The sequence below is a fragment of the Cladophialophora carrionii genome (assembly GCF_000365165.1).
Source record: "Cladophialophora carrionii CBS 160.54 unplaced genomic scaffold supercont1.2, whole genome shotgun sequence".
In the NCBI taxonomy this organism is placed as follows: Eukaryota; Fungi; Ascomycota; class Eurotiomycetes; order Chaetothyriales; family Herpotrichiellaceae; genus Cladophialophora; species Cladophialophora carrionii.
In genome coordinates this window covers 3,276,815-3,298,191 of record NW_008481827.1, presented here as the reverse complement: position 1 = coordinate 3,298,191, position 21,377 = coordinate 3,276,815, and the positions used below count along the sequence as shown (strand labels likewise).

Here is a 21,377-nt window from a genome sequence, read left to right as displayed (position 1 = left end):
ACCTATGCAGTGCTCACTGCCCATTGCCCATCCCGCAGCCCCCCATGCTCGCTTTGGCCAACCATCTTGAAAGTGTGTGCTCTATGCATATTTCGTGCGATTTCAATCGTGTATGCCATGTGCGGATGGCTCCCTGGCACCATGTATGTGACCCCCTCGTTCGCAGGATTTGAGTACCACTCGCAATTATGGCTCCCCCCTTCCCACGTGCCCCGAGAGCCAGTGGTCAGTCAGTCAGTCAGCTGGAGGTGCCCCCTCTCAGCGCGAGTACCAAGTGTAAAGTATTGCCACCTTCAAGGCCGTAGTCTTCGGCGGTCTTCTCGTCGGCCCTATACCCCCACATCATTGTTAACATTGACACATGTTTGCCTGCCGAAGACCAATGCGCTGGATATGGGCACAGGCAGCAGCGCCTGGAGCATACACTGTGAACGGAACTGCGTGATTGGGCGGGCTGAGACTAAAGATCAAGGGGGAAGAGGCGGAGGAGGAAGTGGTAGATGATGACGACCGTATCACGCACATCTGCTTTCCACCGTAAATCAATCGCTGCTGGACCGGGGGGATGCCCTCCTTCTCTTCGACTCGCTCTTTGATTCGTGAGACCTGGACGCCAGATGAGTCAGTATCATCTCTGACCGTCCCGGTGTAGCGTTCTGTGTAATCGTCTGGTCATGGTGTCCATGTCCGAACCTCCTCAACCGCTGCTCAATACCCGCGGGCAGGTTGTGCTTGATGTGAGCAGCAGCTGTGGACAGAATGCACGCAGATGACTGATACCCATAGTGACAGTGATGGTGGTTATGCAACAGTGGGCAAGTCAATGTACCTTGTAGTCCGGCTCAATGTCCAACTCGATCTCTTTGCCCGTCAACGTCCGCACTCTGTTCCGTTGATGCCATGTTAGCCATTCTGTTTTCTTGCATCGGTCGCCTGACGTAGCCATCGGTGGTTGCCATTTAAGGCACAGCGTCAAAGGCAGTACGGCGCACATTGTGGTGGGGAAAAGAATTACTTGATCAGCATGTTTGCGGATGTCTCGTAAGGGTCGGATGAAGATGGCTGATAAGCGGGTTCAGGTTGAAGACGACTGTCGCACGTGTACGGCTGGTGGCGGAGTCCAGAGTGATGGAGTGATTGTCTCCCGCAAGGAGATGGGACAGAGGGAGCAGGGTGGTATTGGTCAAAGGCCAAGTCAGAAGAACTGCGCTCAATGTGAAGGTGAAGCGATTGGAGGGGCGCGGCATTGCAGCCGTAGCCGCAGCCTGATGTCGATGTCGCGGGGCGAGGCTGCTTATGTAATCAGTGTTTCTCCGCTATATTCTCCCCATATTAAGTATGGCACTCATGGTACTTACTGTACGGAGTACTGTAGGTTTATAGGCGCCACCAGCAGCAGACTAATGCCTCGCTCATTACATCTCCATCAAGGACAACAAAGGTGTGGCATTATGTTCATGACATTGATGAGCTTAGCATGGCTGTACCTGATAAGACAAGACGCTCGCTTGAACGCCAGAGGAAATGTGAAGTGGAAGGAGACAAGAACAAGAGGGGGTATGTGAAAGCAGAAATATATACACAACTTTGACAGATAGCCACCATCTGCTTGCGCTCCAGCATTCCAATCCTAGAAGTCGCCAAATTTGGTCGAACCTTTTCGCCATTTATCCAGACTGCGATGCCAGAACCAGGACGCCGCTTTCCCATGTCCGCCGCGCCGCAAACCAGGAGATTCAGACGAACAGCGACAAGATACTGGGCTGAGGTGCTGCGTTTCGTCCTGTCGTCCGCTGCTTGCGCAGCAATCCATTTCTTTTTCATCATTGTACACATTATGAATAAAATGACTTTTTGATTCTGATGTTTCGGAGGAGTGCAGTTCCGCTCGGGGTCGAAGCATGCTAGAACCCTCGCCATGGGTCGCGGGATTCATTGCTCCCTCGGGTAGAAGAGCTGGCAGCCATCATCTCGCTATGCAGCAGCGAATCGACGGGACTGATGCTGTCTCGCCCTGGCTCGGCTCCCCAATATCCCATGTCCTTTCTCTTTGGGCCTGAACGCATAAAGTTGAAAGAAGGGCGGCCCGAGGATGGGGCCTGTTCGTGATCGATAAACGCATCCATTCTCATGGTGTTTGCAGCGTGGTTGTCTAGGAAGATTGGTGGTACTGGGGGCCTGCCAGAAGCACTTGCTTCACTCCCTCGTCGACTGCTGATCACACTTTGCATTCCCAAACTGGGCGTGTAGAGACCACGGTCAGATGAATACACTGCAGTCGAATGGACGCTTTGTGAATAAGTGGACGACCCGGGTCCCGGAAGACTGGGCGTCACTGCATTGGTCGAAAAGCTTCGGAAAGAACTCGGCGGTGCTCGTGGCGCTGTGTTGCTCCTTTTCCGCGAGTGTCGTGGGATCGTAGGTGGGAGGGCCGGGTCTGTCAAGGGATCGTAATAGTCGCGCGTGGGCGGCCGAGAGTCTTGGACAGGTACGGACCCATCTGTTGTGAATGATCTGGGACCAGGCCCGTTCCGGGCAGCGCCCTTGGTAAGTCTGATTGAGTCCCGGATGGGGCGTCTGCGGAGAGAGCCTGCAAGTGACGGTGGGGCAGCAGGCACTATATCATGTTCAGGCAATGGTGGTGGTGGAGGGATAGCCGTCAGCTCATTGACGCTGAGAGGAGAATGCGACAAGAACGACAAAGCTGTCAGCCAGACATAATGCCGCTCTTGTGATGTTGCGGTAAACTTCAGGGCACGCTGAGGCGTCAAGATGAGAATGGATCTGTTGAAATTGGGTCCGCTGAGTGCACCTTTCGGCATAGGGTTATCGTCCTTGACGTCGAGCACCGACTTGATCGTCACTATGCGATGTTAGCGTTCAGGCTGTCAGTGCAGCAAGTGCTGACTTACACTTGCGACCACTCTTTCCCATCAGTGCGGTTCCCGACGTTGGTTGTTTACTGCTCCACATCACGGCACGCTCATATGGCGCAAGCCAAACCCAGCGTTTGTGTCGGACACCATTGTTGGTGACACTCTGGGAGATTTCCTCGACGCTCTTGTTGGGATCCCAATCCGCCTTATCGGTCACCCCGAAGGACTTCCTTCTCCTGACATACTTGAACATCCATTCTCCCACCATGGTTTGTGCAATCGAGTCGACGACCGAGGTTTGATGCATCTCCACAGCGTCTGAGTTCTGCTTGGTGTGAGCACGCTGTCGACTAGGTCCAGTGGCAACCGACGGCCGTGGCGCACTTGCTTCTCGAAGGGTGCCGTACGGCTCAAGCGGCGCAGGTGGTGCCGTCGGCATAGCGAAACTCGGCATTTCTGGCACAATGGATACCCTTGGTTCTAAAGGCGGTGATCGACTTCGAGACTTCCGAGCTTGAGAGTGAGGCGATATAGCTGGTCCAGACCTCGCCTTTCTCAGCATCGGCTTTGGGTATTTACCGTGCCTCGGTCGCTTTGTCGGTGAGGCATTGGTGCTGCCAGGCGAGCTGCGACCGCCTTCGCTGATCGACTTGCCGATTTTGGCCGAGCTGTACCTCAATGGGACTGGGAAAGGAGGCGGATTGTTGCTCTCAAACGAGGTAGTTGTGGATTGTGAATGTTGCGATTGATGTGCTGCAGCTCCGCTGGAGATTAGAGCCGCCCTTCTCATGTTATTGTTCTTCGCAGAAGGCACTCTCTTCAACTTCATGCCCATGTTTTGTCGCTGAGAGCCTCGGCGTGGGCTGGTGCGCGACTGGAAGAGGACCGCCCTCATCTCTGGGGGGAGGCTGTCCTCCGAGAGTCGAAGATTTTCCAGCGCAACTGCTTCGCCTGCAGAGACTGCGGCACTTTCGCTAACATCCTCCAAACGGGAGTCTTGCGAGACCATTTTGCCGGACTTGAGTATGAATTTGGCCGTTGGCCGGCTGAAAATGTCGTCTTCTGGGAAAGTGTCTTCATTGACAAACTCGTCGCGGTCCTCGGCCTCGTCGTCAAAGCCCGCAAAAAGACTGCTTGATCTGATGGGCCGGGGCATATTTGAAGCAAAGTCCCTGGTGAGAGGTCCGTTGTCGTTCAGAGGAGGTATTTTGGAGGGACCCGCCACGGTCGAACGCCTGGAAGCGAACATGGTAGTACCTGGAGATACCCTCGATCGAGGTATCGGCGGTGGTGGTGCGGCTCTTGACGAAAGTGGCGGCCTATAATGAGCCGACAACGGTCCAGGTGGCATTTCGGAGGGTGGGACAATGGCTCTTATATCAACTCGAATTTCTTCGGTCTGCACCGAAGAGGACTTGTAGAGTCCAAGGAGTTGGCTAGTGACCTGGCTTCCTGCGTTCTTGGTTCGGGGGGGTAGCACAACATTAGTTTCAGGTGTGGCAGGTCTTGATCCCGGAGGAATTATTGCGATCAGGGGCACCTTGAGATCTAGAGTTTCCTCACTTCCGGTATGCTTGTGGCTGAAGTTCTCGAAGACGGGTAATGCAGGCTCGGTCTGAGTCCCAATGGTGGCGGTTTCGACTCGTTCCAAGGCACTTTCGGGAATTGTGGCCAGTCCAGCATCGCGCTTGTCAGGTGTCAACGGCGGACTTGGGAGAGCTTCGACAGTCTGGCAGGCCGATGACACCATGATAGGTCGCTGCTTGTCCCATGAAATATTGACACTATCCACCGGACTGGCTGGGCTTGGGGTAACGTTCACTTGTCGGGCGTTATTCCCAACTGAAATCTCTGCGGGCTTGTGTCCGTTAATCTTGGGCTGCGTTTCCATCACGGGCCATGGTGAAGCCGGCGGGGAGAACTGAATCGCGGTATCCACGTATCTGACACTCACGCGGCTTCGACCGCTGTCCAGCGACATGACACCAGCACGATCATGGTCTGGACTGTCATTACGTTCCATGTCTCCGAAGTCGACAGGCAGACCCAAGACTTTTCTGGCTTTGATGGACAGACTTGACGCTGGGCGAACGTGCTCCTCTGGCAACGCGTCCGGTGAGACACGCCCATCTTCGTTGTACTGCGCGTTCAGCATGTCCTCTTCCATTTCGTCAAAGGCGAGTTCGTCTGCTAGATTGACGGAGACACCGTTGTGGAAACTCAAGACCGAAACTCGCCCACCGTGCGTGTCACTGTTGACGGACGTAGCGCTATGTCGTCTTCCTCTCCGAGTCATGATCGAGCCTTTGCTTGGGCTCTCCATCATGCTATTCCGGCTGTGTGCACGCTCGGTCGGAGACACGGGAGCTGCTGCGTGGTGCTGTGCATTGGCAAGCTCACTGAGCACTACTTTTAGACGACCCTCGGCGATGTGTACCCTCGTCTCCAGTCCACGCTTTTCGGCAAGCCATGTTTCCTTGTCTCTGTCCCATAGGGATTGGGTCCTCTCGGCCGTCTCTTCTTGACCTTTGGTCTTCTTCTGGTTCTGTTCGAGACGCTTTCGTAGATCTGACACGTCGCTCAGGGCCTCATCGCGTTCCTTCGCTAGCTCGTTGAGTGCAGAGAGAGTGCCGCCTTCGAGAAGCTGCATTTGTCGTTTGGTCGATCTGGTCTCCTTGTTCGCCTGGAAGAGGTTGTTGCTAAGGACCTCATTCTGGGTCTGGGCAGCATGAAGACTGATTTCCAATTTCTCGATATCATTGGTCCTACTCTCCAGGTCCCGTCGCAGCGACAAAATCTCCGAGACCAACGAGGCGTGCAGCGTCGGTGTGAATCTTCTTGGGTCGAGGGGGGATATGTTCTCGTCCAGCGCAGGATTGGAATGGAGGGAGTCATTACTTCGTCTCTTGTTGGCTCGCTCATCGGGCATTGGCGGGGGCGTCGATGAGGGCGACATGTCTTCGTACCGGCGCGAACGAAAGGATTGCGAACTGGACGGCGTTCGATACGGGGTATCGGTGGGTGACGGCAGCGAATAGCTGATCTCGGGGTCCATTACTCCGTATGTCTCGACCGGTGCTGTGCCGTTGGCGGCTCATGTACACAGGCGAGGCTCACAGAGCATGCTCTTCTGCCCCCCGGGTCGGCTGGTCGTGTTATGTCACTGGAGAGGTGGCTCAACCCAACAGTGAACTTTCATGGCAGTGCATGACGTGGGAGATGAACTGACCGCGACCAAATCGAGTCCGAAATCTGCGGAATGCCACGACAGGCCGGGGATTGGGTTCGATAAACAGCGGTGAGGGTGGTAGATGTCAAAATGCAACAAGTTCCGAAAGAACAGACACAGCAACCAGGCTCATGCAGGCTCATGCGCAGGCGCGTCAAGTACCCAGAGAAACGGATGTAAGTGATATGATTGTCAGATAGACAGGAGATGCTGGTTCATCTGAAGGAGCCTAGTCTCGAAGGGGTTTGCGATTGACGACGATGCTGGTCGAGGCGAGAGACGAGAGACAAGATGGTCGACGAGGGCAGGCCTGCTTCTCTGCCCTGGGATGAGTGTCACTGGAGGAGGGCTGCCTATACGATTCGATGCAAGCCCACCTGTGTCTGGAGGAAGGATTGGGCCGTGTCGCGTTTGCAGAGGCAGCGGAGCCGTGGCCGATCAGCCAGCATCGGTGCCAAATTGGTCAACGGCACGATTGGCCAGCAGCAACTCAATCGCGGGAAAATCATTGTTCAGGGGCATCGCAGTGGGCAAACGGGCGTCGGACGACCAGGGCCTGCCGCAGTGGATTGGGCGAGGTGCAGCCTGTCGTTGGAGAAATGCTTTCGGGAAGAGGACGCCGCAGGGCGCGGGGCGGCCACCGCCCAAGCAAGACCCAGGCTTTGGAACGCGCATCCGAAAGGCAGTTTTAGCCTGGGCGCAGCACGAGCCCGAGCGCGGATTTGCAGGCTGCGCGCGGGCGACGGTACCGAATTCCTGGTTCCCCCGGCACACCACGGCTTCAGCGTCCCACACGCCCAACATCTGAATGCTACGAGAATAAAACTCACTGTCTTCCCACTCGCTACTCAGGTCGCTCACACAGGCGACATGAAGAGGGGTCGACGTCGGTAGTGACGAGCGTCGAGGTCGTGCTGCCAGTCGCTGAAGACCACTGCAGGTCCGATGGAGCTAGTGAGATTAGCGCCCCGTAGGCCAGTTTTAGGCTCCCGGCCCGGTCTGGAGTCAAGTTCCTGGTGGCCTGTCTAGCTCTGACTTGGCCGCCCAGGGCTTGTTTCAGACTCCCCACCGCCGGAGCATTTTGGGACGCCAGCCTTTCCGTCTTGGTGAGTAATGAGGCCACCGTCCTCGCGCTTGCTATTTGCGAGTGTGTCAAATTTACCAATCTCCTGGGAAGAGCTTTTCGTCTCCGAAGCCCACAGGTCACGACGTTGAGCTGAACGACGGTGTCCCAACCGTCATGACAACGAAGAAAACTTTAAGGCGTGGTCGAGATCAGGACTGGCCCAGAGTGATTGTGTGACCGTCCGGTACTTGCGCCTCTATCACAATTGGGCCTCGCTCACGACCTCATGCACCGTCCCTGTAGCCGAACCAATTCGCCTGTGCTCATCGGCATGAGGCATGAACTGTTCCCACCCGCAGACTTCGGGCCCTACCCAGTACGAGGGACCCAGCAGTCGTACCCAGTAGTCGGCACACCGGTTTAGGCACCTGCTGGAGGTTTTGGGCCGAAGTGAGGACGTCTGTGCAATGCCTGTTCCCTCACTTCGCTTGCAACCGTCATCATCCTGCTCCCGATTACCCCGTACGGAGTAAGATGACCTCAATCATGTCGAGTCGAGTCAGACCTCTTCACAGAGTACGGAGTACATATCGCAGGGTCTGTCGACGTCGTAGTCGTGGCTATCCCTGGCCGACCCCAGTGCCCGAAAAGTGAGTTCGGTGGGCGCAGAATGCCTGCGTCGATCAATTCATGTCGCACCCTGCGTATGATCTTGGGAAGTGAAAGCAAAGAGGTCGTAGTTGCTCGGCTGCGAAACTCTGTCGAAAAAGGCAGAATTACCCTTTCGAACTGGTGAGGTGGGCGAGAAGTTTTGGTCACACTTCGGTAGCATCACAGTGCTACCTTATCAACAATCACGCAGGTGTCTTCTGCAAGTGCGTCTTCTTCATCACATCGAACCATGTCGATTGCCGGTTGCGAGCACTCTCACTCTTCACATGCTGAAACATGCCACATTTTCGACCCCTCCTTGTGGCTTTTGGTGGCTTGCAAACCGGACTCGTGTTTGAGTGCTTCTCGTGGCCGCTGATCGCAACCTGGCACGCCGTGCAATGGAAGTGGCCGCGTTGTCGCTAGCCTTGGCTTAATCAACAGAAAATCACGAGCGCGCCCGCGTGTCGATCATTCTGGAGCCTGTCTCCCTGTCATGGGAGAAGCCGGGCGTTGTGGTTTTGGAACATGACAGCGCCACCCGTCAAAATAGGCGGGGCGGTGTTGACCCTCACCACCAGTGCGACCTGCTGTTGTTTGCCTGCCTGCTACTGTACATAGCTCGTACGTCTTTCGTGCGCTGCTGCAATATGGAACACTCTGACACCACGGCCGGTAGATATCGGGTATCGACCGGTAAGCCGACGGCAAAGAGCAGGCTCAGGATACCTTGTGAGCGTTGTGAAGAACAACATCACCGGCGCGCCTCCGCCCACGCTGTATGTGTCCCTCGCGCTCGTACAGTACCTGCCGAGGTCGAGAATTGTCATCTTTCTCCAAATTCAACTGTAGCCCCAGCATCAAACTCTACGGGTTTCCAGCGGAGATTGTGCTGCATGCGTGCATGGTTGAATGTCAGAAGCGTCATCGTCCTTCATCGCCAGAGATTCTTCCGGATCGTCCACTCCGCGCGGAAGAAGCTTTGACCATTATTAAGGGCAGCAACATCTGGATATACTATATATCTGAGATCGTACTGGGTACAGTTCAGATAGCTAAGTCAATCCATTCCCACAGAGTACTGAACTGTTCGTCCATGCGCTCTCCTGGTTCCCATAACTACAGTAAAAACCCCCCTCGTCATGTCCACCACCAATCCCCCGAAAGCGCTCCTAACAGACGTCTTCGGCACGGTCGTCGACTGGCGCAAAACCGTGACGGACTACCTCACCCGTCGCGCCAGCGAAGCCCTCAACTCCCCCACGTCGTCAATACCCAGCGCCGTCCGCACGGCCGCAGCGGGGATCTCGTGGCCGGACGTGGCCCAGCTCTGGCGCATCTCCTACTACAACTTCACGCGCACGTACGACCCGGCCGAGGCGCAACGCGATCCCTCCAAGTTCAAGACCGTGGACCAACACCACGTCGAAGCCCTGCACAAGATCCTGGTGGACCACGCGCTCGAGGGCCTGTGGACAGACACCGAGGTCGAGAAGATCGCCCTCATCTGGCACTTTCTCAACCCCTGGCCGGATTCCTCGGAGGGGCTGGCCAAGTTGAACGCCCGCTTCGAGACCGCGACCCTGAGCAACGGCAACACCGCCCTCCTTCGTGACCTCGCCTCCCACGGCAGCTTGCCCTACAAGCATATCCTCAGCGCCGAGGATTTTGGCGCCTACAAGCCGCACCCGTCCGTGTACCTGGGCGCGGCGGAGAAGGTGGGCTGCAAGCCGGAAGAGTGCGCCCTCATAGCAGCGCATTTGGGCGATCTCAAGGCCGCGAGAGGATGTGGGTATCAGACGATCTATATTGAACGCGAGAAGGAGGAGGGGTGGAGTCAAGAGGAAACCAAAAGGGCCCAGGATGAAGGCTGGGTTGACATGTGGGTTGGTCTCAACGAGGGAGTCGACGGCGGTGGCTTTCTCGAGGTTGCGAGACGGTTTGGCATATAACACAGGGCGCGAGTAGCATACCATCAATCGCACTCTATGTTTCGGCGGCTGTGTCTGGGCAAGTCGGACACGCACAGGCCACAGTACAAGTTGCTGAGCGTCATCAGCTACTGCCGCACTTACTCCCTTGCTACTGTACTGTAACTCATTCAATGCGTGTTCATCTGCATAAGTCTATCTGGAAGAGTGTCGTCATGGTGGCATAGCATGGCATGGCATTACTATCTTTACGGGCTTTTGATCTCGTTTGTACAAATTCTCAATCAACCCAACAGCCTGGAATTGTGTGCTCTGAATCTCACAACCCATCTTAACACAGCACTCTGCACACCACACTCGATATCGGATTCGAGATCCGCTTCACATTCCTACCTTGCGAGCTTACTTCCACCAAGAAACATCACTCCTTGGTTGCTCGTTGCTTTTGGCTCATCCTCCATTTCACGAGCGTCTTGCCCTGCCTCTGATGATCGATCCTCCACTCTTGTCCTAACTTTATAGTCACTCACAAAGCCAGATGGATAGGAGGCGCTCCGGCCTTCTTCTCCGCCTTCTTCGCAGCCTTGTACCACTTGGCATTCGCGTCACTATAGGTGGTCCGCCTCTTGATCATCCTCCTTGGGATGAATTCGCCATTCTCGTCAAACGCGTCGGCATCGTCAACCTCGTCGCCACCGTTCCTCGTGCTGGCGGGGCTTCCCACACCGGTCGTTGCGGCTGCGGTTGTGGGTGTCGCGACGCCGTCGTCAGGGTTCACAGGAGAGTCGACGTCCGCACCGAACAACGCCCCCATGCCTTCTTTGTCGCCGTGCGCGGAGAACGGGTTCCCCGAGCTGGTATTCAGCCCGGCAGGTAGGTCTGCGATCGTCAGTCCGCTCAGCTTGCTGCCACTGCCGTTGATAAGGTCCTTTTCTTCTTCGTCGGTCAAGGGCTCGATGTCTGGGATGGGTCCGCGCGGGAGGATCACAGGCCAGCCGAGATCGGTGCCGCCGTGGATCTGGCGGCCCTTGGCCCGGAGGTAGCCGTATTTGTACACCTCGAAGAAGGTGGTCTTCTTGAAGACGCCGCCATTGGTGTGGTCCGACGTGTCCCAGTACAGATGACGCAGCCATTTCGACAGGCGAGGGTAGTCGTGCCGGATCATCTTAAGGTTGCAGTTGAAGATGTTGTAGTATGCGACGTCAAAACGCGCAAGCGTGGTGTACAGTCTGATATCGGCCTCGGTGATGTATTCGCCGAAGAGGTATGGTTGGTGAGCAGGGGCTTTGAGGTGTTCCTCCAGCCGATCGAGGGATTTGAACAGTGGGTAGATGTTCTCGTCGTATGCTTCTTGCGATGCGGCAAAGCCGATCTTGTAGACCCCGTTATTGACGGTGTTATAGACCCACTCGTTCATCGCATCAATTTCTTTGCGCAGGTGCGGTGGATAGAATCCTCCGCCAGGCTTGTTGACTTCCCGCTGGTCAGGCTCCAGGAAGTCATCGAACTGGTCATACAGCATGCGGATGATCTCCGAGGACTCGTTGTTCACAATCGTCTCCGTCTTCTTGTCCCATAGCACTGGCACTGTGTAGCGGCCCGTGTAGGTCGGGTCGGCTTTCAGATACAGCTGCTTCAAGCCGGTGAAGCCATACAGAGGGTCGGCACCCATGCTGCCATTGCGGCCGGTGAAGGTCCAGCCATTCTCGGTCAGGTCGAAATCGGTGGTGATCAGTTGGATGACGGGCTCGAGGGATTTGAGGCTGCGGACAATGATGGTCCGATGGGCCTAGGCGTCGTCAGTCCTCATATTCGACGTGGTTATTTAAGGGCGCTAGCTTACCCACGGACAACCATAGTTTGCGTAGAGTGCATACCGATCTTTCTCAGGCGTGAATTTCGAACCTGGCTCCTTCGAGATCCAGTTACGGAACTGGCTGTCTTTCCGTCGAAAGTGGCCATCGGCATCGGCGTGCTGATGCGTCGGTCTCTGAAGAGGAGAGGTCAATTTGTGCCATAGCGAACAGCGAGGCCAACACTCACCGAGTCGCCCATTTTGTCGGCTTGATGCTGTAACAGTCCACGATGGTTATCGGGATAGAGCAGGGCGGAATAATCGCGAAAGCTGTGCGGACCTTGGTGGGATAGAGGGTTCTCTTTTGGTCTATTCACAGGAAGTGATTGTCCTGTCCTGCAGCAGCTGGGACACAGAGTTCAAAACAGAACTCGAACAATATATGCAGTCGCGAAAGGCTTGCACAACTATACGACAGCAACATCCATAGAAGAGAACAGAGAGGATTTCAAACTCAACTTGTGTCTTGCACAGGTCAATTGTTCAGCTGAACATTATGTCTCAGCCCTCACAAGCTCCCGGTGGTGCTTACTCAACTGGCTTTCAGACTCTCCGCGTCCAGTTCCGCCCCGCAGCCGCACGTCGGCGTGCACGTGAAGGAGGCTGGAAAGAAGCTTCGGAGGCCGGATTTCTCGTTCGAGCCTTCTGGGCGGCGAGCTTCTGGCCATCTTGCCTCGTATGGGACGTTGGGGGCTGAGAGCTGTCCTCCCGCAAGGTCTGGCTGGCCCATGGTTGGCCGAGGCGGTGAGCATCAGGAACCCTGCAGACGTCATCGCAACATCGCCCTCACCGGTGGCTGACCGGTAGCTGACAAGGGAGTTATCATTCTTCATATTCGGTCCCTGGTGCTTTCAAAGACACTCTTCTCATCCAATGCGATACCGCAAGGTCTGGAGGATGTCGATATGTAATGGGAAGGACGAAAACAAATACTTATGACGGATCAAGAAGGTAGACCTCCTCGTCCATGATCTCATCCCTCGTCCTTCCGAGGACTCGGGACTGCGGGGAAGCGTCCCTGGCCAAACGATGTGCGTCAAAAAGCTCAGTCAACCAGGCTTCAAGTTCTGGCGATGAACAATAGAGAGCGGAAAATCCGCTCAAGTATCAAAGAGGCACTTAAAGAGTGTGAGAGCGACGGGCGCGTGGTTCGAACTGATGTTCTTCTCTCGGCAGGTCTCACCGGACGCTTTAGATCCAAATACGAAGACACCATCAATGATCTTTCACCTCTCACTCAATTGGTATTCTTGTCAATGCTGCTCTTGTTGCCACCTCTTGGCTTGGATCGTTGCCCCAAACAGCCGGCACAGCACGTCTTTCGGTGTGAAGTCGGTCAGTAGCCGTGCAAAGACGATTGGCCTTCAACGTGAATCAGGTGAACAAAATCTGGCTGTCAACCTAATGTCAAATGCGAGCGCACCCACTTGCTGCAGGAGAGACGATCCAACTGAAAGAGTTTCCTCGGGGCGAAGAAGGCCACCCTCAGCCTTGCAGATCCGCAAAGTCGGTTCTGTCGAGTTGGAACCCCTTGCCCTGGAATGTTGGCGCAGGTTACGAGATAATGTTCTACTTGTAGCACTGGCCAGTCGTATAAGACCAGGGACCCCAGTCCTCACATTGCGCCATTTCCTTCTCGCATTTTCATGATGACTCTCTGCCACAACATGTTGCGGCTCCCGGCTGTGGGAGGTCTCACGCGAATTGTGCGAGTCCCCTTCAATTGATGGTTGAGGCGAGTACGCATCCGGTGAGGCACAATTATCTTCTCCTTCTAGTTGCCCGATATAAAGAGGTGTCGTGGTAGTACTTTGAAACTCGAGTCCCCCAATGCAAGCCATTACATGGTAGAGGCACGAGACATGCATGTTGATCCTTCACTGCACAAAGTCCACAGCATAACGCGAACAATGATATGGACGGAATCGGAAGGTGTAAATCGGCTGTGCATGAATGAACCTCCCACCATACCCCATGGAGATATGCTATCGACAAGACCTTTACATTTATGCAATGCTTTCGTGACAGTATCGGCTCAGCTCATCCGGGGCATCTTGTCCCACGTCAAACGTGGTCCCCATCTGTCGAGGTGCAGAACCAACAGATCAACAAGCCCTGTGTCGACATCAAGCCAGTGCTACAATGTAGATCAGATGTTGTTTCTGCGCAGCTGTTTGATACGGATTTGTCAAAGAAACCTCGTTATCGAGCATCGCGCCATCTGATAGAGCAACTATCTTGTTATCCGATAAGGAAACCAGCGGCCCGTTAAGGAGATCGCGAGCTTAATTCAGCATCTTGGGCTCGTGTTGTTCGGTGAACTCCAGATCTCCGTTGTGATGGCTCCGTGTAGATGACTGTCCGGTACGTGTTCCGGCGTCGTTTCTCCGCGACGCAAGATAATGGACGGCAAGGACGGATAAACCCTCTTCTGCAAAGACATATCATCCGTGAGAATGATTCCCGAAGTGAGTAATAGTGTCTACCGTGCATCCCGCCTGCAGCCTCGATCGATGATTTGCCCGCAACAGAAAGTGAGAGATCCACATCACATTTTCCATCGCTACCCTTGTGCTCTTCGCTCCAAGGCGGTCTTGAGACCCGGCGTTTTGTATTGCTGGACAGGCGCTCATCATGTGGCGCCTGCATGATGCAGGACAACCTCTAAGCCGGGAACAAATGCGCTTGGATCCTCCATATAGGGTTGTGTTGTACTTGCCAAATCGCAATCTACGCCATGGCGGCAGTCATGTGTCAGCTCCCACGACCTCCTGTCCCATGATCCAGAGAACTCAAATGAAGTATTGAGCAAAGAGCGGTCATGAAACTCGAGACAGAACTTGTCAATCGCTCAAATTAAGACATGATCTGCAAGCATGAAGCCATTTGCCCGCGGTTTCAGATGCCGACTTCGCGTGGCTTATATAACATCGCTCGGCACAGCTCGGCATCTCCTGAAGAAAGGCCTTCGGTACCGACCACAGCGCGGCCAACTCAGTCTTCACCGTTTGATCATCGACACTCCATTTCGACAGAATCCGCAAACCGACTCGTGGGACAAGGTCGTCTGGATACCAAAGAACCGGGTACGGCCGCTGCAGAGAAAATGATGTAACACTGGCAAGGATCTGGGGCAACCGGGTTGGCAAGTGGGAGGACAGCGGGGCATGTTACCGCCAGCAGTGCAGCAGACACCCAATCGTCTCAAAAGGCCTTGGAAAGTTCGAACCCTCGGGGTCTAGGGGATGCCTCCTGGTGTGCAAGTAGAAGTGTTGGGTAGAGCAAAGCTTCTTCTGCTCGAAAGCAATTGCTACACCGGCAGAACAGAGAGAAATCAGTACGGGGGCCGCCTAATGGTCGTGCCGTAAAGACGTTAAGCTCTCTTCAGCTGTTACCGCCCAAGGAGAACTAGCTTTTGAGTGGTCTCCGGTGTCGGTACGAGCACCTAGGGCGACCAGCCGCCAGCGGTAGAAGAGTAAGGGAACCTTGAAGGTCCGGTAGGTAGAAGAGCAGGGGGCACGAGCATTCTGCAAGGCTACTCCTTCGTCGCAACCCTGAGAAGACAGACTATGTTCGGCCTATAATTACAGCACCTTTAGCTCACTTCACAGTCCTGTCAATTTTCGGTTCCAAAGCAGTGCTGGCCGCTTTCTGGAGCAAGACGCTTCGGTGAGAATAGAAGGCGCATGGCTAGGCGCAGGTGCAAACACCAGTACTGCACATGCAGGTTGCCATGCAGGTGCAGATGTACCTAGGGTGTGTAGTCTTGGCCGTCTCCTCTTCACGGCCGCGAGCTACAAGTGATCAAATGAGACAACCGACAAAGGCGGCGCACGAATGCTGAAGCCGCATTACTGAAATTGTCGACTGTCCAAGTGCCTTTTCTCTTCATTTGCTTTTTCTCGCCGTTTAAGCAATCAGTTGTCTCAAGTGAAGCACACGCACATCTCACCTGCTCCTCATTTGCATCTTACTTTCCGAGAAGCCGTCCTTACTGTCCCGTCCTTACTGTCCCGTCCTCATTGGCTCGCCCGTTATTGGTCGTATCCCATGTCATCCTGAGGTTGCCATCGAAGGAACTAATTTTCACGGAGTGGTAATATTGTCGAGAAGAGCAGCGTTGGACTCCGAGAATTCCTCCTTCTCGCGAAGTCCCTTGAAGCCTTCAATCCTCGTGCACAATTACCCCGACAGATCGTCCGTGAGGGCAACATTGGCATCAGGCAGTCGCTGGCAAACAGGGCAGACTGACAAGGTTCGCATGCAAATCCCCTCAAAATACCCCGAACTGCAGAGACTGATCTTCGACTTGATCCTCCCAGGGCCGGCCTCCTCACCCAACGATCATTATTCTCCCCTGCGTCTCAATACCGTCGATTGATCGACCCGACCATCGAGCATCCTCCACTGATTCCGATCCCTGCTCAACTCGCCCGTGCCTTGCATTACTGCCTGGGAAATATTGTTCGCCGATCCGTTCCTTTGGTCGTGCCGCCGCAAACGACCACCTTTCGCACTGCGGCAGTGCTTTGTTCACTGTCACCATCCTGGCTCTGAGATCCAGACTCAATAGGAGGGGAAATAAGATCCAGAAAATAGTTCAACGGTCTCCCTAGCTGGACGCTTTGAGTTGTCTTGTTTCGAGTGGGCCACTAGTGATATTGGTTCTGTCGAGGTCTAGAAGCACGCACGCTTCGCAGTCGGAGACTTCAGTTGCATCGCTTGATCACTGAACGCGTCTGCGCCTGCCTCCACAAGCGGATGTATCAATCTCATCCTTCGGTCTCGTTGAGAGCTTTGTGAGACGACCTTTGGGAGCACAAGGTTTCAGGTACCCGTCGCTGACTTTGAGGACCGGCCACTCACCATGTCGGGCAAAATGACATTATATAAATTGGTGGTGCTTGGAGATGGCGGTGTCGGGAAGACAGCTTTGACAATTCAGGTTTGTGGTGCTGCATCCCTTGCGTTCGCTGCCTGCTTATTGGTCTGCAGTTATGCTTGAACCACTTTGTCGAGACCTACGATCCTACCATTGAAGACTCTTATCGGAAGCAAGTCATGATTGATCAACAGGCTTGCATGCTTGAAGTTCTTGACACTGCTGGGCAAGAAGAATATACTGCGCTTCGCGACCAGTGGATCCGAGACGGCGAAGGGTTTATCCTTGTCTACAGTATCACCTCCAGAAACTCTTTTACAAGAATCCAGAAATTCTATTCCCAGGTACAGCGGGTCAAGGAGTCGGGACACCCAAATTCGCCTACTGGCGCAAGCTACTTGCCTGCACAAATGACTGGCCAGCCCATATATACCGGTCCGGTTCCTATTATGCTGGTTGGCAACAAGAGCGACCAGCATCACGAACGCGAGGTCTCAGCGCAAGAGGGCCTAGCTCTAGCGAAAGACCTTGGTTGCGAATTTGTCGAGGCTTCTGCCAAAAACTGCATCAACGTCGAAAAGGCCTTTTATGACGTTGTACGGCAGCTGAGAAGGCAACGGCAGTCACCTATGAAGCCCGTCGACCGGAAGGGCACAAACTACGGCCCACAGCCGGGTCCGCGAAACAATTACGACTCGGACCACCAACGCATTTACCGCGAACACACCAAAAAGCGTAGCAGCAAATGTGTGATTTTATGAACTTGCCAAGCATTCAGCAATGTCCGGGGTCGCTGCTGCACATGAATTGATGATCGAGAGGTGTTTCCAGGCGCTAGCGACACTTCTGTGGCTCTAAACTTCGGTTGTCACCGAGCTTGATATGCTCCGACCGCTCGATGTTACTCCATTATGCACGTGGACAGAACCATCACCATGCAAGTCCCATCCCTTGAACTATCCTCCGCATGTCGAACTGGCACGATATTTCCCAGACCCTTGAGCAATCTACCTTGGACAAAGTGGCGACTTTCACCGCTCATCTTGGCCTGGGACTGTTCTTCTTCCCAGGAGCTGTTTTGTTCTCGGACAGAATACGTTTTCATTACAGAAAGCAGTGAGCTCTGAGAGTCTACAACACGACATCCAAAATGTATGATATGTCACAGTTGGTACTTCGGGAGCCTAGAAGTGGTGTGAAGAAATTTTCTCTTTGCTGCCCAGCCTGAAGCGACCTGCATCCCTCGGGAACGGCGGCCCGCAGCTTTCTGGGGTAGAGGGTCCGCAGATTGCAGCGGCCCACTATGACGGTGACTGCCTTTTGGGTCGATGTGTGGTTGTGCGGCGGCACAAGGACGGCATGACATTTGGACTCAGTCCGCGACCTGGCTGGGAGGAACTACGACAGATGCGGTGCGGCTTGCTTGTTGAAACACTAAAGCAATCCACTGCCGTTGAGACCACCGGAACTGCGCCAAAGTCGGCATGCGTGCAGCAGAGCGTTGATTCCTGTCGGTAGCATTCAGACCTCGGAAATTCCGCACGGGACTATTCAGGACGGGGGTATGGACTAGTCGGAGTATCAGGGAACAGGAATTTGTGCCGGTGTCAGCGGCTGGAGGCCAGGCTTGAGCCAGGCAACAATGCGAACCCGCGTCCGGGGTGCCCCAGACAGAGCTAGATAAAAGACCTAACATAAACTAGAGATCCGAAAATAAGGAGAGGCCATGCGTGTCTCAAGTCGAAGGTCGCGCAAGCCAACATTAACTCAATGCTATCAAGCGACTTGGATTGCCCGGTTCTTTACTCAAAACCCTGCTCCACCTCGTATTTCCCGGAGTTTCTTGTCAGCACCCGCGTCAGAGTGGCAGGGGAGCGCAAGGAAGTAAAGAAGATGAGGAGAAATCGAGCAATTAGCAAGAAAGAGTATCGATGAATCCCAGCTAGTCGTTGAGCTCGAGACGTGAAACTTCAGGACTTGGGTGTCCCATGCTCCCATCATTGCCCTTCCCCTTTGACTTTGACTTTCAATCAACTTTCACCTTCTCTTCCACGCGAACATCAGGTATGAAAGCATGCAACACATGTACTGGATACTAATGTAGGTATGGTCTCAACAATGCACGCACTGGACGGTCTACCTAGTTTCAGGTGAGAGTCAAATGAGATGATGTGATGTAATAGTACGGAGTATGTGCAGATGTGTTTTAAGGTCAAGGATCCAGGAACCAGGTATGTACATATCAGGCATGAGAACTCGATGAATTGCACGGCTCATGTGGCTACTGAGTAGGTCAGGTACCTAGCCTTTCGCATTCCTCTCTACGAGTACGAAGTATTTCGGAGTCCTGTACTCCGTACCTCGGGTACGGGTACAGTCACAGTCGATCAACGACGAGTCAGGTCGCCAGCATTCATTAGGACATGACTCGTTGGGCCAGCGCCACATGCACTCGGTATTCCGTCCTGTGTAGCTTGAACACGAAGGACCGAGGACAACGCACTCCGTACCTAGGTACCCGATTCACTTCGTTGAAATTCCGACATCTACACAAAGTGACGCCAGACCTACGTCTCACTTGTTCAGTCACAAAGAGGACATGCAGCCCGTCATTATGCAGCCTTGTGTTTCGTGTATGCCTCTACAGTACTCCGTAACGAATTCGCATTTGCACTTGCACTTGCACTGGCAGCGCTCTCGGCGGTGGTGCCAAGGCTGGTGTCCCCACCTACTTGGTTGGGCCGTTGCGAATGCCTACAGTAGGAAGTGTGGAGTGAGTCCCGGCCCTTCCCTTCTCTCTGGTTGAGGTCCCAGTAGTGTGACCTCCCGGGAAGTTTCGAGGATAGGCTTCGAATCATGTCCTGCGCGAGCTCTGAGAGACCACATGCGTCTGGGCGACGGGGACGGGGACGGGGACGGGGACAGAGACACTAAACGAAAGGAACTAAATTGGTGACCTGAGCTTTCAATGAGACCTTTTGAATTTCTCGAATCACGGCCCATTATGCAGGCCGAACAGATAGAATTTACCGAATGTCTTTGTTGAACATCACAAGTCGCATTGCAGTACTTCGTATTTGCATGTGCGTCCGTCCACCGAGTTCGAGACATGCCCACATACAACTGGGAGGTGATTGATGGCGCGGAAAATTTATCCGCGCCATGTTTCTCCCACGCGGCCCCATATTCCTCTGCAGTACAGTACTCACCCGTTGCGTGACCAACCTGGTGTTTGTTCAAGTTCGCACGCAAAACTGATTGCGCTTGCTTTGCTGAGGAGTTGCGCGTGTTGTGCGACTCCTGTTCAGGGCCCTTGTCGCTCTGTTGGCTAAGTACCCAGTAGTTCGTATGAGACACGCGGAAACAGGGTCTGCGTCTGTGATGGTGTGTGAGCCATGTGGCTATCGTCTCTGCCGATCCGTGATCCCTTGATGGAAAAGAGGGTGGGGGGACCTGCATACGGACTTGATCGGGATAGTGGGTCGGCATTTGTGAGGAGCGTCGGAGGTGTACCGTGTAACTCGTAACTCGTATGGAGGGACCAATATTCAGTGCCCTGCCTCGTTGGGATTTTCCGGACAATGTGCGTTACTGGTACGTGTTCTTTTGACCGGGCGACTTCCGGATTGTTGTGTCGCGTGCCTTGATACAGTAGCTCTCAATCTGGCCTGCACGGTGCTGGTGGTGTTGTGGTCCTGCCCCAATTAATGCCTAGACGAGAGTCGGGGATGCATCGGCAGCGACAAAGGTCTCACCGTTCTTGTTGCGGTCGCCGGCTCCAAGGCCACATTGCCTACTGTAGTGCAGCTTGACGGTGGCAGAAGTGCCTGGGAGCAATCCACAAGCCTTGTTGGCCGGAGACTTACCTCGATGGTTGCCCAGCCGTGTGTCCACTTGTTAGCACTTCAATGTCTGGGTAATTACACAGCTGTCGAAAGCATCCCACACAGGTATATCGGTATGTGATCGGGGCAAGTTGCCATGCTCGTGTGAGGACGTCACCAGTGTGGAACATGCAAGTCGATGGAGGGCTAGAGGGTTCGATTTTCTGGAGCTCAAACTCCCAAAGAGGAAGGGGAGTAGGTCAGACATCATGTTTTACAGGGCAGTGAAAGGAAGAACACCTTGATCCATCCACTGGCGAAATCCAGAAGTTGCAGAGCATCCTGTTTGGGATTGCGCGGCAGTGGAGGAAATGCAGGGCAAGTCACGACGGACGAAGTCTTCGCCGAGCCACAAATTTGAACTTGTTAAGGTCGCTTCGATGCATGTTCAGCATAAGCGAAGTCAGGCACACCACAGAGTGAACTATCGTACCGGGTGCAGATGGAGGCACACCGATAGCTACCGACTGCAACTCGAATGTCCTCATCATCCAAGCATACATAGTTCCCAGATAATTACTGGGTAGAAGTATGGTGACGATGAAGCAGAAATTTCCAGGAGACCGCCTATCACTAAGACGGACGTCCAGAGCCATGTCCAGTCATTAAGAGACTGTTCGACGGGGAGATCAGTGCGGCACAGCGCAATAGCGACTGGCCGCTTGCTGTGATCCCAAAGGGCCGCTGTTGTGGTGGACTCTTCGCAGCGGCATACGTGACAGACCAGGACGATTTTGGCCGAGCCCTCGTTTAACCTGCAAAGATATCCGTCCACGTACGGAGTACTGTGCGTTGGCAACGTCGCGCGTGTACGCTGTCGGGCGCCACATGATCAAGCATAAAGCTGTGATATCAATCCTCAACCACCGATCGATATGCTTGGTCGATGTCGGCTTCCCATTCTCGAGTCCATGGGGAACAAGCCCAACATATTTGAGCTGGTTCCTAGGTCGTATCAACACCTGAGGGTCGAACAATTCCAACTTGTTACCCTTGTCAGGGC

General features: G+C 54.3%; 4 protein-coding genes across 4 annotated transcripts; 2 read left to right on the top strand and 2 right to left on the bottom strand.

Annotated features, from left to right (window-relative positions):
* Positions 1-1,904: 1,904 nt before the first annotated feature.
* G647_03255 (uncharacterized protein) lies at positions 1,905-5,931 on the bottom strand (the record flags this gene model as incomplete). The annotated part of the gene is made up of 2 exons (XM_008727601.1): positions 1,905-2,863; positions 2,913-5,931. The coding sequence occupies 2 exons, from the start codon at positions 5,929-5,931 to the stop codon at positions 1,905-1,907; spliced, it is 3,978 nt and encodes a 1,325-aa protein (XP_008725823.1).
* Positions 5,932-8,964: 3,033 nt separating this feature from the next.
* G647_03254 (haloacid dehalogenase, type II) lies at positions 8,965-9,774 on the top strand (the record flags this gene model as incomplete). The annotated part of the gene is made up of 1 exon (XM_008727600.1): positions 8,965-9,774. One exon carries the CDS (start codon positions 8,965-8,967, stop codon positions 9,772-9,774), a length of 810 nt encoding a protein of 269 aa, XP_008725822.1.
* A 505-nt stretch (positions 9,775-10,279) lies between these two features.
* G647_03253 (uncharacterized protein) lies at positions 10,280-11,808 on the bottom strand (the record flags this gene model as incomplete). The annotated part of the gene is made up of 3 exons (XM_008727599.1): positions 10,280-11,542; positions 11,597-11,743; positions 11,797-11,808. 3 exons carry the CDS (start codon positions 11,806-11,808, stop codon positions 10,280-10,282), a joined length of 1,422 nt encoding a protein of 473 aa, XP_008725821.1.
* Positions 11,809-16,475: 4,667 nt separating this feature from the next.
* Positions 16,476-17,251, top strand: G647_03252 (uncharacterized protein; the record flags this gene model as incomplete). Its single annotated transcript, XM_008727598.1, has 2 exons — positions 16,476-16,553; positions 16,604-17,251. The coding sequence occupies 2 exons, from the start codon at positions 16,476-16,478 to the stop codon at positions 17,249-17,251; spliced, it is 726 nt and encodes a 241-aa protein (XP_008725820.1).
* Between the last annotated feature and the right edge of the window lie 4,126 nt (positions 17,252-21,377).